The sequence below is a fragment of the Bos taurus genome, chromosome 9 (genome assembly GCF_002263795.3).
Source record: "Bos taurus isolate L1 Dominette 01449 registration number 42190680 breed Hereford chromosome 9, ARS-UCD2.0, whole genome shotgun sequence".
Classification (NCBI taxonomy): Eukaryota; Metazoa; Chordata; class Mammalia; order Artiodactyla; family Bovidae; genus Bos; species Bos taurus.
Window position 1 is genome coordinate 101,664,512 of NC_037336.1, and position 15,395 is coordinate 101,679,906.

The following is a 15,395-nucleotide window of genomic DNA, read 5'->3' on the forward strand; positions in this document are numbered from 1 at the left end:
GGCATCAGGCTTTGTCTCGGTGAAGCCGGAAGCATGCCCAGTCCAGCGTTAGAGCCGCCTTGGAGGGCAGGGCAGCTGGTCAGAGGTGCACCTTTGCAGGTTAAGAGTTTCCTTTTTGAGCTTCTTTTTAATACATAAACAGGCTCCTCCTCTGAAGACCTAAACATGCGATACGAAAAAATCCACCAACTAACAAATAGCTTTTTTAAAAAGTCAAGTGTTAGTCACTCAGTTGTGTCCGACTCTTTGGGACCCCTTGGATGGTAGCCTGCCAGGCTTTTCTGTTCATGGGATTTTTCAGGCAAGGATACTGGAGTGGGTTGCCATTTCCTTCTCCAGGGGATCTTCCTGACCCAGGGATAGAACCCAGGTCTCCTGAATTGCAGGCAGGGTCTTTACCATCTGAGCCACCAGGGATGCTTTATGTGACAGATAATAGATGTCATGGTAAAGGATGTGGATATGGAAATATATTGGTATAAAATTATAGGGCATGAAAAGAAGGAATCAAAGACAACAAGGAAATTCAAGACTGAAATGGACCAAAATTGCCCGATTTGGGACAGCCCACATGATATAGTCCTGTCCATCTCTTCCCTTCTCTAAAATGCTAAACATGTCTTTTCCAATAAGTGAAAATAGTTGAAGTACAGTTGCTGTTTCTCAAGAAGTTACTATTCCAGAAAAATTTGTTTTTCCAAAACAATTTTGCATTCATTTCATGGCTTCTGGAGCTGTATGTTCTTTTTCTTGAATAAATTAACATGCATTTATCCATGTCAATGTCATATTTATGTGTAAGTGTACAGAAGTGTGTATACACATACATATTTATTTCAGATAAACAACACAGGAGAGAGTTTTGGGAGAGTCACCACTAGGTCAGCCCTCTGGAGGGGCATTCTAAGGTGTGATATTTACTAATCATACCTTTCATTAGAAAAACTGCTGCTGCTGCTAAGTCGCTTCAGTCGTGTCCGACTCTGTGCGACCCCACAGACGGCAGCCCACCAGGCTCCCCCGTCCCTGGGATTCTCCAGGCAAGAACACTGGAGTGGGTTGCCATTTCCTTTTCCAGTGCATGAAAGTGAAAAGTGAATGTGAAGTCACTCAGTCGTGTCCGACTCTTTGAGACCCCATCGACTGCAGCCTACCAGGCTCCTCCATCCATGGGATTTTCCAGGCGAGAGTACTGGAGTGGGCTGCCATTGCCTTCTCCCTCCTATTCTGGAGCCACCGGCAATTAATGCAGTCTAAGGGGGGGAAATCACATATTGAGCTGTGACTTTGGGAACAAAGCAGGGCTGGTTTCATGAGCTCATCATGGCAACAGAGGAAAAGGCCGCTTTTTAAAACTCAATCATTGGTTTGCCCCTGAACACGGGCACAAAATAGGGGAATTAATAGAAACCGGCGTTCGTCCTATTCTCACCAAATTTCTTTTCTCTTTTTTTTATGGGACTAGGCAACCCCTCACATTTCAGTCTTGAATTCTCCTTTTGTCAAATTGTCAGAAATGTAAAAGAAATCCAGTTGTATGCCTTTTCCCTAAAATCAATCCACATCTCACCCCTTGGAAAAGTCCTGGATCTTGACATCTACTTGCCATCGCTCACAGGAATGAGTGATTTTTCTTGGGAGGTACAAGAAAGTGAAGTTATTCTTCCCTAACAGAAGACCCAGCTCACACCGCTGAGAAGACCACTGCCCAGCCCTGGCCCTCGCGGTGGCCGCTGCGGCCCCCCAAGAACAGGGGAAAGAGAAGGTTACGTGTCGTCAAACCCTCCTCGCTGGCGTTTGGGGATGGTGAAGGAGGAAATTAAACCCGACTCTCTGGTCCTTCATTAACATTTTGTTTCGATGTTTGTAATAGTCCTTTTCTTTTTAACAACCAGGCTTGATTGGAACTTAGAAATTGTTACTGAATTTTTGTGTGGGGGTGTGTGAGGCTCCAATGTTATCTCAAACACATCAGACTACAACTGGAAAACTAATTTTCAGTGTCTGCATCCTATCCAAGCCCTCGAAAAAGATGCTTATCTCGCATGAGAGTGTATTCAGCATAGCCAACATCAGGGTCACCTGGGTGTGGTTATCCGGAGAAAGAAAAGTGAGCTCATTTGAGGCACAGAACGTTCTCAGATTATTTTCTGTGCAGAATAAGATCAAAGGCTTAAGAAATGTGTAAACATCTGCTTCTAAGGGTACATCTATCTGGTGTGTTACCTGAAAGTAGACACCCCAAGAGTTAAACAAGAAGCACCTCAACAGCATGAAAACAGCCCACCAGAGCCCCTCCATGCTGCATGCACTCAGTTTAGTTGTGTCCGACTCTGCGACTCCCTGGACTGCAGCCCTCAGGCTCCTCTGTCCACGGGATTCTCCAGGCAAGGGTACTGCAGTGGGTTGCCATGCCCTCCTCCAGGGGATCTTCCTGACCCAGGGATCAGATCCGCGTCTCCTACGTCTCCTGCACTGGCAGGTGGGTTCTTTACCACTAGCACCTCCTGGGAAGCCCCCAAGGGTGACAAAGTGACTCCTCAGCACCCGGCCTGGTCGTCGGTTACACGGAGCATGAGGGCTGCCCTGGGCCTCCTGCGAGGAGGAGTCAAGCCCAGGTTAGATGAAGTTAAGCCACAGCGGGGCAGGGAAACAGCCCAATGAGAAGATGTCATCTTCCCTGCACCACACACTTTCCCCGAAACGCCTGACACAGTGCGCTTGTGGACAAGCCTCGCCCCCTGTCGTCTCTGGGCGCGGCGTGCCCAGGCACTGAGAGAGAGAGAGAACGGGGCAGGAGGAAGGAAGCTGAGGGCCTGTCCAAACTCCCCCACCTAAAACCATCAGGCTTTTCGTCACAGTATTTTGGGGTATCCCAACTGCCATTCAATTCAAACTTCCAGGGGAATTAAAAGGTAATTATCTCAGGCTTAGTCCTTTGGAAATACGTTAACAAAAAGATAGGGTCTTTGATCTGTGGCTCAGTCACAGTTGTGTTAGATCCAGTGGCTTGTTTCAGTAAAAAGCTTTCATTGTTGATAGAATTTCATTGCAGGTATATGTAAGTACGTGAACTGAATGTTGTCATGGTGACTGTGGCAATGAATTGCCTTTTATTTTGTGCCATGGAAGACTGTCATGACAGTCTTGGCTTATTCATCTTCCAAATACATTCTTAAAAGAAATTATTTTGAAAAAGAGCCATCACTGTTTGCTGGTCCCTGCTTGAAAGGAATTGTCAGACGGGCCTCTATCTTCCAGCAGCAAAGCCAAAACGCGGGGACGATCAGGCCCAGGAAGTAAACCACCACCAGCACCTCTACAGAGCAGCCGTTTCCTGTTTCAGCAACACCATAATGTCAGCTTTGCAGCATTGGGCCCTGTCTTCCTCTGTAAAACCTGGAATTCCACTCCTCTGGGCCCCCGTGGGATCAGACAGACCATCTCAGGGCTGAAGTGTCCGAAAGCATCCGATGTGTGCAGCTCACGACCAGCAGGTGCCTGGAGCCGGGCGTGGGTCTTGGGTGATGGTCATGCACCATGGGATCACGTCGGGGCACGGGGCTCCCTAAGCACCCCGGCTGGAGGGTCACTGTATTTTGAAAAATGCAGTGGAAAGCCTTGATCATGAATGAGCCCCTTTTAATAACATGAGGGAAAAGTCTGTGAAAAGAATCTGGAGACCACAAGTGACAGATCCATGTGTATCCTCATGAACGTACATGTGTGTGCTACATGTGTGTGTTTATGTCGTATGTACATGTGTGTGCTACACATGTGTATGTCGTATGTACATGTGTGCTACACGTGTGTGTTTATGTCGTATGTACATGTGTGTGCTACACGTGTGTATTTATGTCGCATGTACACGTGTGTGCCACACGTGTGTGTTTATGTCGTATGTACATGTGTGCCACACGTGTGTTTATGTCGTATGTACATGTGTGTGCCACACGTGTGTGTTTATGTCGTATGTACATGTGTGTGCCACACGTGTGTGTTTATGTCACATGTACACGTGTGCTACACGTGTGTATTTATGTCATATGTACATGTGTGTGCTACACGTGTGTATTTATGTCGTATGTGTGTGTGTTTATATGTACGTATAAACATATATAAGGAAGAAAAATCTGCTGAGACGATCTGATGGTTTACCTCCGATAAAGGATGACGGTCCCATCCTTTCAGCAGCTGCCCAGCCGGGTGACCTGGCCTAACTGAGGTCACTTCACCGAGTGGCCAGGCGGGGCGCGGGGAGGGCCTCGGCCCAGGCCGTCTGCCGTCTTCGGATCCCAGTACACGACCGCCCTCCTAGTCAAAGTCAGTGCTGGCTCAGACGGTATAAAAGACGGTCACTGTGTTCTCAGGGAGGAAGACGTCCCCAGGTGAAGTCACGTGAGAGGGATCCCAGTACGAGGGCGGCATTACGTCTACGAGAGAGGAGCACGGAGGCCTCGTCCGGTGGAAGCGGCGGTGGGTGCTGGCACCGTGAAGGCTGGGGCGTCCCTACCGGCCGGCCATGTTCCCAGGCTGTGGGCCGCAGAGAGCCGGGGGCAGCTCCCGGGTGGGACTGGTCAGCCAAGCAGCTCCCCCTCTGACATGCTAATCCCCCCTCGTGGAGATGAAACGGCACTCCTGACTGCATCTTTAGGTCCTGGGTGGGACCAGACGAGTTAACATGGAGTCTCACACGAGGCCAACTCATAATAGGTATAGTAACAAAAATAGCAGCTTTGTTTAATGTTTTGTAGACTATGAAGGCCACAGCTTCCCATGGTTTAGAACATGCTGCCCTAAACTGCAGTAGAAGGTGTGAGACAGTGAGCTGGAGCTCATAAGAGAGAACTGAAAAGCCTTCTGCTTGCTTGAAAGACACAGAACTACGCATCACCTTCTGCTGCACGCCAAAGCGAAGGGCTTCATTTCTTTCCGCCTTCAGTTCCTCGTCTACGAGAGCAGTAACGACAGGAAGGAACAGTGACCCCGGGGAACTGGCTGGCCAAGGGCAGGTGCTCAGCTCTGATACGTGGAGGGAGCAAGTGGGAAGTGAGGGTGCTGGCCGCCACCTCGGCCTGTTAAAAATAGAGCACTTCCTGCTTCTCCAGTTCACTGGAGGTGTGTCACAGTGGCCATGATTATGACTGAGACGTTTACAAGGTGAGCTACAAACGCCGAACAAATCTCAAACCTTTTGGGCTTCTCGGGTGTATAATTATGGTGACATCTCTTATGCTGCATTGCAGACTGCAATGACTTGTCAGTTAATGAATTGACTACTTCTTTTCATGCTACTTGTCACTACAGGCCATTAAATGCCCCCTTCGGTTGGTGAAATTATCTAAGACATTCAGTTCTGTTCAGTTCAGTCGCTCAGTCGTGTACGACTCTTTGCAACCCCATGAACCACAGCATGCCAGGCCTCCCTGTTCTTCACCAACTCCAAGAGTTCACCCAAACCCATGTCCCTTGAGTCGGTGATGCCATCCAGCCATCTCATCCTCTGTCGTCCCCTTCTCCTCCTGCCCCCATTCCCTCCCAGCATCAGGGTCTTTTCCAATGAGTCAACTCTTCTCATGAGGTGGCCAAAATATTGGAATTTCAGCTTTAGCATCAGTCCTTCCAATGAGCACCCAGGACTGATCTCCTTTAGGATGGACTGGTTGGATCTCCTTGCAGTCCAAGGGACTCTCAAGAGTCTTCTCCAACACCACAGTTCTAAAGCATCAATTCTTTGGTGCTCAGCTTTCTTCACAGTCCAACTCTCACATCCATACATGACCACTGGAAGAACCATAGCCTTGACTAGATGGACTTTTGCTGGCAAAGTAATATCTCTGCTTTTTAATATGCTGTCTAGGTTGGTCATAACCTTCCTTCCATGGAGTAGGCGTCTTCTCATTTTGGAACCCCCCCAAAATAAAGTCTGACACTGTTTCCACAGTTTCCCCATCTATTTCCCATGAAGTGATGGGACCAGATGCCATGATCTTAGTTTTCTGAATCTAAGACATTAGAGTTATCCATCTGTTATTAAATTCCAGACATCTGTAATATAGTCACCCAATGATTACAGTTATTTTAATATTTTAGGATGACTTGAGTCTTAACTATTTCTTAAAATGTGATTATTGATTAGTAGCTTAGATTTTTTTAGAAATTACAGAAACGTATGAAGAAAAAAAAATCACCTTGGATCCTAGAACTGAACGAACCCTAAGAATTTTGGGATTTTTTTTTCCTATAAATCTTTTCTGTTTTGGCTGGGGAGAGAGAAGTAAGCTACGCTAAAATTTGGGGTCAGCTTTCTCCCCTAAGGTTAATGCTTAATTTTTCTCCAGATACCCCAAAAGGAAATTTACAGTTATGACCTCGATCAAAGGATTTCCTTAGCTCCACATTTGCCTCTGAGTGGTTGCCACTGAAGCACTACATGCAGACTGGGAAAGACCAACAATTACAGAAACATAGGCAGGAGGCTGTATTTGACTCAAGAAGGGAGACAAGTGCAGAGGCCGCACTGTGCTGCTTTTTAGATGCAGGCGTCTCCCCTGCTGTTCTGGAACCTTCCATAGGGACCTTGCGAGCCTCAAGAGGATGTCTGCACCCACTCTGCAGTCTGGGCCTGCCCTCCTTATCTGCCCCAGGTCTGCTGGTGGGCAGGGGAGATAACCCGGCCCCACACAGAGATCCACACGTCCCCTGCAGCCGGAATGAGTGAAAAGCCTTAACCAGGAGCTGAGTTATTGGAGGTGGGGGCGGCTCAGCCCCACAGGAGAACTTCTGCCCCTGAAAACAGACTGAAAACCCAGATTTCCGCTTGGGATCCCCTCTGCCCCACCCATCTGTTAACGTCACCCGTCACCTTCACCTTCGGAGAAGGCAATGGCACCCCACTCCAGTACTCTTGCCTGGAAAACCCCATGGACGGAGGAGCCTGGTAGGCTGCAGTCCATGGGGTCGCTGAGTCAGACATGACTGAGCGACTTCACTTTCACTTTTCACTTTTATGCATTGGAGAAGGAAATGGCAACCCACTCCAGTGTTGTTGCCTGGAGAATCCCAGGGACGGGGGAGCCTGGTGGGCTGCCGTCTCTGGGGTCGCACAGAGTCGGTCTCGACTGAAGCGACTCAGCAGCAGCAGCAGCAGCACCTTCACCTTATCAACACCATCAACAAGAGGCAAAGTACTTCTGTGAATACTTTATCAAGTGCCTCAGGATTCAAGGCAGAGGCAAGGAAAGATTGATGAAAAAGACAGTTAAACAGAAAAAAAAGTCACCCTTATTCCAAGGCTTCAAACCCTCAGAGGATCCATCTGGTCCTGGATGAGCAGATCCAAGCATGGTCACACAAGGCGAGATGGAGAGGAGAAGCCAGCTCGGGCTCCTCCTTCAAGCTCCAGTCAGAGAGCAGGTTTGGAGACTCCGCTGGGGCCGCCTGCCACACAGCGGTCTCTCTCGGGCGCCCTGCTCGCCGGGAACTCCGGAAAAGAGAGCGGCCCGGTTAGTTCACCGAACGGCCGCTGAGTTCCGCGCACAGCCAGCAGCGCTTTGAAAAGTTCCTTTTCAGAGGATTAAGTGTGAGTCACCCCCTTATTTAATTCATTTAATGTGGAGGGATCTGACAAAAGAATGGATTGTTTCTAAGATTATTAGGAATCAACACAAAATAGACACGACACCCACGCCCCGTGCAGTGCGGCCGCTGGCGGAGGTGCGCGCGGGGCGCGATCTGCGCTCAGTCCACCTCGGCCTCGCCCTCCACCGTCAGCCTCGTCTTCCCCACCCCTCCCCGGACCCGCCAGGCCTCAAGTCCTGCCCGGTGCCCCCGGAGAGGCCTTGTTCCTCGGCTGCAACAGCGGGGCACCCGTCGGAGCAGTAGCTTCTCTTTATTTGTAAAGTTCCCCTGAATCAGAGGCTCACTGAACAACGCCACTGTCTGAAAAGGGCATTTGGTTCATTCCAAAGCAATGAAAAAAAACAAAACAAAAACAGAAAGAAGAGGGAAGGACCCCAGACAGCCCTTGCAGGGGCAGAAGCCACTCTAAACGCCCTTCTGTCCCGTGAAGGGTGAGTGCTGGCCCCAAGAAGCCTCCCTGCTCTGGAATTTTAACCTCCTCTGTCTTCTTTTTTAAAATTGCTTCTTATAATCCTCTTGTCAATGCAGGAGACACAGGTGCAGTTCCTGGGCCAGGAAGATTCCACGTGTCTCAGGACAACGAAGCCCGTGCCCCACAGCTACTGTGCTCTAGAGCCAGGAGCCACAACCAGTGAGTCCCACACACCTAGAACCTGGGAGTCCCGAGCCCGGGAGCCACAACCACGGAGGCCGGCACACCTCGGGCCCTGCTCCCTCACCAGAGAAGCCAGCGCAGTGAGAAGCCCGCGCCCCGCAGCTGGAGAGCAGCCCCCATCATCGTAACTAGAGAAACAAACAGCCAGGAAGACCCAGCTCGGCCAAAACTAAATCAATGAAGAGCTTCCTGTGCAATCAAATGAAGAGTGAAACCATAATAGAAAAGGAGGAAATGCAATCGGCCGTCACACTGGAGGCCGCGAGCAGGTTTATCCTGTGAAACACGTTAAGGACAAGGGGCTCTGTGCCCATCAGCATTTCCCTGACACCCGCCTGGTAAAATATCATGCTTCCTGTCGAAGTCACGAGCGGCACCTGCTCACGGTCCGACAGCTGAATCTGCACTAGGGTTTTAAACAGGAGACCCCATAATGCTCCCAGTTGGGGTAACAATCTAATGTAAAGTTTTGGAAGGTCTTATCAAAAGTACACGTGGAGAGAGAGGGGGAGAGAAGGGAAAGGCAGACTTGTCACTCACGGCTGTCCGCGCACTTTCTCCATACTCTCAGGGTGTGCCCAGGGGATGCTGTGTGAGCTCTGATTTGTGGGTTCTGTCCTCAATGGGGCTTCCCAGGTGATGCAGTGGTAAAGAATGCACTTGCCAATGCAGGAGACGTGGGTATGATCCCTGGGTCAGGAAGATCCCCTGGAGAGGGAATGGCAACTCACTCCATTATTCTAGCCTGGAGAATTTCACGGACAGAGGAGGCTGCGGGCTACTCCATGGGTTGCAACTGAATATGACTTAGCGACTGAACAACAGTCCTCAATATAAGAAGGAATTCCTGCTCATCGTACCCAGGGTGGATCTGAAAACACAGGCAACCGTTTTCACCCACTCAGGGGCCAAGAGCCCCAGAGGGGCCCCGGCCGCCCAGAAAGCCGCTCCTAGGCGCCCGGGAGCCTCAACTTTGGATGTGATCCAGGCCTGATAGAAACAGCCTCCTTGAAGAGCGTTCAGGTCCTGCCTTCGGCTCTTGCAGGTCACACCTCATGGGCCTGGCTGCCGACTGCTGAGGAAACGGTTCACAAAGGGCCCCGAACCTCCGTCTGTCTGGACCCTGAAGCCCAGGACTCCGTCTGTCACCCACCAGGCTCCTTTTCTTTGCCTTCGTTCATTTCTACGAGTGAGAAGAATCCCTGCTGTTCGGTGTGGCTGGTCTAAACATGGAGCGTGATAAAGTGTGAACAATGAGCTCGGTTTTCCAGCAGACACACACTTCCCGGTGCGTCCCTGGGCTTCCCTATAAAGTCGAATAAAAGTTTTGCTAAGAATCATCGGCTGAAAGTGAAAAGTGAAAGTTGCTCAGTCGGGTCTGACTCTCTGAGACCACGTGGTTTGTAGCCCGCCAGACTCCTCTGTCCATGGGATTCCCCAGACAAGAATACTGGAGTGGGTGGCTGTTCCCTTCTCCAGGGGATCTTCCTGACCCAGGGATCAAAGCTGGGTCTTCCACATGGTAGGTAGATTCTTCACCATCTGAGCCACCAGGGAATTCTTTTCTTGAACAGGTTATAAAATAGACTGAGAAAAGTTTATGAAGAAAGTACGAAAGGCCAATTTCCTGCCACTACAACACATCTCATTTTCTGAGTTTACTGACATGAGGGTGCAATTCGAAACGGTATAGACATCTGTCTAGTCACTAGGCTGAAAGAATTAGAACCATCTTGAGATTTTATATAGCCAGAGATCATTGATCATTCACTTTTCATTCTACTTACACAATTTTTATGGCTAGTAAGGAAATCTAATTCACACGAGATGATGGTATTAAGGACTTTTTTTCCAACCAAATTCTTCAGATTGGGCTGTTAATAAAAATACAGTGAAACTCAGAGAGAAAACCCTAAGTACACGAAAAGTAAAACGTTGGCATTCAGTGAAAAGCATTGTTTATGTCAGCAAACAAATGCAGGACTGGCCACTCACAGCCCCAGATTCCTCTGCTCCAAGATTACAGGTCCTGGAACACAGGGGCTCCACAGGGCCCGGGGCCCCAGTCCCACAGTGAGTCACCGAGAAGACGTCACTTCTTAGAGCAACTCCCGAACTGCGTGGGTTCTGGTGGCCCACAGCCTTGATAGGGCCAGGAAAGCAGGACTCTTAAGAGAGTCCAACATGCCGACAACCAGGAGCAGTTCTGTCTAGTATGAACAGAACGTGGTTTGATGCATTCATGTAAATTAAATAAGCCTGCCCCGCACCCAGGCTTCTATGACCTGTTTGGAACCCACAGGGATTGGGCTATTGTACCTGCCAAGCCCGTGGAGAATCTCTAGGCCGGACGATGAAAGCTGCCCCTGTTCCGTGGGCACAGGTCGAGTTATTATTGCTGGGAGACACAAAAAAGCTGTAAGTCCATCTTATAACATCCCTTATCTATACTGTCAGTATTTCAACCAGACAGCTGCTCAAAATCCTACAAGAAATCTACCTCCACCTAAAACGATTCATTTTAGGCCAGATTCCTGAACTCCGCACACAGTGGAATGCTGAAGCTGGCCGGCTGCCAGCCCGCTGGCCCCTGGGGTGGACAGCGCTGGCTGCCTGGCGTCGCAGCCCTGCCCAGCTGCCCTGATGTCTTATCTGCTCGTTGTGAAGGCAGAGAAAGGAGATTTCAAAGAGGTGCTGTGCATGAGGTCACACGCATCACCTCCCCAGTGGCCTCGGATTCAGAATAAAACTCAGTCTTCCTGGATCGCTGGGTGACATTCCCAGGGCGACGTGCAAGACAGACCCCTGCCGTACAAAGACGTTATTACACAACTCCAGGCAGCTCTGGGTCTCACCCAGAGCATCAGAGAATTCAAATCGTACTGCGGGGAGGTTTCCGCTCTTTCAAAAGCACACCACAGCTGGCTCTGCTGGCCTTCGGGCAGCGTAAAGTAACCCCAAAGTGAAAAAGACTTCATGTTAAACGTTTTTTTAAAAATGTAACTGATATTCGTGTGGAGAAAACCAAGCCACGGCGGTGTCACTTACCTCGGCCGACGCAGCTGTCTTCGTCTTGAGCGAGGGCGGGTCACCCTTGTCCTGTGGGGGCAGAGAGTGAAGAAAAGTCCTTTAAGTCACAGGATGTCCTGGACAGTCGCTGCTCGGAGGGGACTGCTGCATGGACACTCACCAAGGCTGGCGGCTTTTTGTTTCTGAACATGAGTCTCCACATGGCTGTCAATAACTTGAGGAGTTTCCCCAGCTCTCAGAAAGCCCGTGAGTATAAACACCGAAAGAAGGGAACTTGCAAACTTTTGTGCAACTTTTACATTCAGCCAAAGGAAGTGATGTCCCATCCCCAACCTCAAAGTGTAACCGAAAAAAAAAAGTCACTCATTAATCTCCAGACACACAGCCTTCGGCTGAGCAGCTGTGGTTATCACTGGGGGCCGGCCAGCATCTTAGGGTGACCTTGAGGCCCTCTGTCCTACGGAAGGTGCTCATTCAGTTGCAGCAGGCAAGGCTTCTAACCTGTAAATAGGCTAACGGACACCTGATTAAAATTCCAATCACGTTAGGCCATAGGGGTTCGGCCTGGAGACGCACACAGCTCCCTGCCTCCCCTTGTCTGGACTCAAAACTCCCATCACCTGAAGACTTTACTTAGCACCACAACTTGAGGTCTCGAGAACAGAAACCACAGCTGTGCCTGCCTCTGCACACGGCATCCTGGGGGCACGCTTGTCATTTTCTGCTGTAGGCCTCATTTCTCCTCTGTTCTCTGTTCCGAGGCTCAAATCCACTGAAACGTGAGCTGGAGAAAGTGGGCACACGTCTCTTTCACGCTTGACTAGTAACTGTGGCTCAAGGATCAGAAGACAGAGGGGCTGGATTCCCCCCCCCCACCGACCTAACCGGCTGTAGGAAGGGAGCCCGTGGGGACCACAGCTCGAGAGAAATCCGCGGCCATCGCACCGCAGCTCACCCGCACTGCCGGCGTGTCTTCACACCGGCGACGGGGCAGGTACCGGCCAGACCTCTAGTTCCTTTATGTCCCTGCCTCTCCATGGTGGATGGAGTTTTACAGACTCCCAGATCCGGTAACACAGAGCATCTGGACACAGAACCCCAGCCCATCAGCGCCCGCATCACCTCCAGGAGCGGCCAAGGCCATGAGCCCCGCGCCACGTCCATCTGTCCTTGCTCTCCGACCCCCAGCTGGACGGTGAACATTGAACGGCAGGAACACGCTTCCTTCTACGTGACTGCTCGTTTCTGCAGCTCCTACACCGGGCTTCGCTGCACACGGCATTAGGGACAAACGTCTGTGGTCTCTCTCCCCCTAGTTTCTCCCTCCTTGGCAAATGTCCCCTTTCCTCCTGTGGGAAGCAGATTCCACGCAGGCTGGTGAAAGTGACCCCACCGCTGCAATCCCCCACCACAGGCAGGGGCGTGACTAGGGCCCCGTCATTTGCTGGGTGCAGTGCCCAGCATGGAACCCAGGCCAGGGAAGGCCTGTCCAGGCAGGAGCCACAGGGCCACTTTGCAGATGCTATGGAGTTTGTTGGCCCAGAAATGGGCCTGGGATCAAAGAGGGAAACAGAGTCAGCGTCCTGCTGACAGTTTCAGGACAGCTGGATTCAAAGCTGCCAGAAGCCATCTCTGTTCAATGACAGGAGGAGAAAAACTGCCAGTCTGAGCAGCCAGACAGCTTCAGCCAGTTTGAGCTGGTTTCTGCAACTCGAAAAGGAACCCTAAGGACACGGAAGTGGTGCGTTTACAAATAAATGCCTAATAACGACAAATGGGGGCCCCCAAAGCCCCACAACCCCATGTGTCCACCCACTACCTTTCTCAACTCACAGCCAACCCCCAAAGGAACACCTTCTCGTGCGCGATTCACCCTGCAGAGTCTCCTGGCCTGGCCATCTGGAAACCCAGGGACTGTGCACACGGAGCCCGCAATATCTGGCACTCTCCCTGAAAAAGATTTGCTAAATTTTGCATAGCCCTCCTGTAGTCATCGGTCCTCTTTCCGTCTGCTTTTCTTGGTCTCCAGTTTGCAGATAAGATTCAGAGAATGGACAGGGAAACCAGTGATGACTGAAGATGAAGCGACAACTCTCGTCGTTCTGCAGACACACCGGCCCCCGTCGTCCCCTTCTCTCCCTCCGGCTGCCCCCCAGTCGGTCCCTCCACTCCACGGGCAGCCAGACCCAAGCGCGGGCACGTGGGGCAGGGGCTTTTCCAACTGCAGAGTGAAGCCCGGGGTCCTCCTACTCCGGCCCCATCCCTGGGATGCTGGACAGCACAGGGCGCCCTCCCCATCCCACCTCTGCCCGAGCAGGAGAGCTGGGGGCAGGTGTGGAGGAGCCAGAGAGGGTAGGGGGCGGACAGGCCGCTCCTCTGGTCCGGCAGGAAGTCCTGCCTCTAAGTCGGCCCCTCTCAGCTCCTCCATCCTTCCCAGCCCCTCCCGTCACATCGCCGCCTCGCTCTCATCACAGTGCCTCTGCGTGATTTCAAGGCCGTCACGCTAGCCCACGAGGCAGAACAAACTAGAGGGGATACGCTGTAAGACCGCTCTCAGAGCAGACTGAACTCCAGGTGTATCTCGTGAAGAGCAAACTGGTCAAACAAACCGGGGCAAGCAAATATCTTGTGCTTTGTGGATTTGAAATAAAATACCAGTGTTTTCTAAGCCAAGGATCAATGACCATTTGGGGAGAACTATGGCTTGAATATCTTCATGAAGCCCCAGAAAGCAGTCATGTGCCACGGGACACGCACGAGGGGCATGTGCTCTGTGTTCACTGCTGGGGTTTCTGGTCTGGGTGGTGAAGCTTCCTTTGATGCTTGAAGGTCTTCTCAATGTCCAGCTTTAAGTATATAAAGCTGACAGTCCAATTTTATAATGTAAGGTCAGGCTCATTCCCAGAGTCCCAGTTTCCTGGAAGACTTTGTGCACAGTCCTTAGATGCTGAGTTTTGACAGGCAAGCAGTTGATTGAATATGCTCTTAATTCCCAAATGAAATTAGTTCATGGGGTTGATTCTTGGAAAGCCAGGGTTTGCCTGGAGGGTCACTGGTGTCCTGAATTCACAAATGTGCACAGAATTGATGGCTGCTAGTCTCGTAGAAAGCTGGGGCTCCCGCTCCGGCCTGGCCCCTCTCCAGCCGGCACTGCTGACCTTCCAGGAGAGGCAGCCGCCGAGGGCTGGCACCCAGGCTGTGGGACAGCAAGCCAGAGTGAGGTTCCAGGCACCAGGCGCTGGGCAAGGCACTCAACCACTGTGCCTGGGTTTCCGTGTTTGCAAAGATGAGGTGAGGTGGCGTTAGGGAGCCCAGAGAAACGAGCTATACATGTTAGACGTCTGGCATGCAGGAGCCTCGAGCAGAGTTGAGCTTGGGGATGAGGCAGGAAGAGGAAGGGGTCCCCCAGGTGGAGCAGTAAAGAGGAGCCCCAAGACAGCCCACCCTGCTCTGAGAGCACTGGCCGTGCGTTTGTGATCCCCAGGAGTCGACCTCCAGGGGCTTGACTAGATCTAAAAAGTTGGCTTAAAGCTCAACATTCAGAAAACTAAGATCATGGCATCCAGTCCCATCATTTCATGGCAAATAGATGGGGAAACAGTGGAAACAGTAGCTGACTTTATTTTGGGGGGCTCCAAAATCAGTGCAGTTGGTGACTGCAGCCATGAAATTAAAAGACACATACTCCTTGGAAGGAAAATTATGACCAACCTAGACAGCATATTAAAAAGCAGAGACATTACTTTGCCAGCAAAGGTCCATCTAGTCAAGGCTATGGTTTTCCCAGTAGTCATGTATGGATGTGAGAGTTGGACTATAAAGAAAGCTGAGCACAGAAGAATTGATGCTTTTGAACTGTGGTGTTGGAGAATACTCTTGACAGTCCCTTGGACTGCAAGGAGATCCAACCAGTCCATCCTAAAGGAAATCAGTCCTGAATATTCATTGGAAGGACTGATGCTGAAGCTGAAATTCCAAGACTTTGGCCACCTGATACGAAGAGTTGACTCACTGGAAAAGACTCTGATGCTGGGAAAGATTGAGGGCAAGAGGAGAAGGGGACGACAGA

General features: G+C 50.8%; 1 protein-coding gene across 2 annotated transcripts in view; it reads right to left on the reverse strand.

Annotated features, from left to right (window-relative positions):
* Positions 1-15,395, reverse strand: part of RPS6KA2 (ribosomal protein S6 kinase A2) — a 334,749-nt gene that overhangs the window by 271,105 nt on the left and 48,249 nt on the right. The window contains exons 1-2 of one of the 2 annotated variants that reach the window (XM_010808735.4): positions 11,487-11,642; positions 11,345-11,395 (exon numbers count right to left, since the gene is read on the reverse strand). In XM_010808735.4, the coding sequence (XP_010807037.1) occupies positions 11,345-11,395; positions 11,487-11,528 (93 nt within the window). In that variant the 5' untranslated portion in view covers positions 11,529-11,642. Of the gene's footprint in view, positions 1-11,344; positions 11,396-11,486; positions 11,643-15,395 lie in introns of those variants that run through there. The other variant, XM_005211107.5, reaches the window with a different exon arrangement.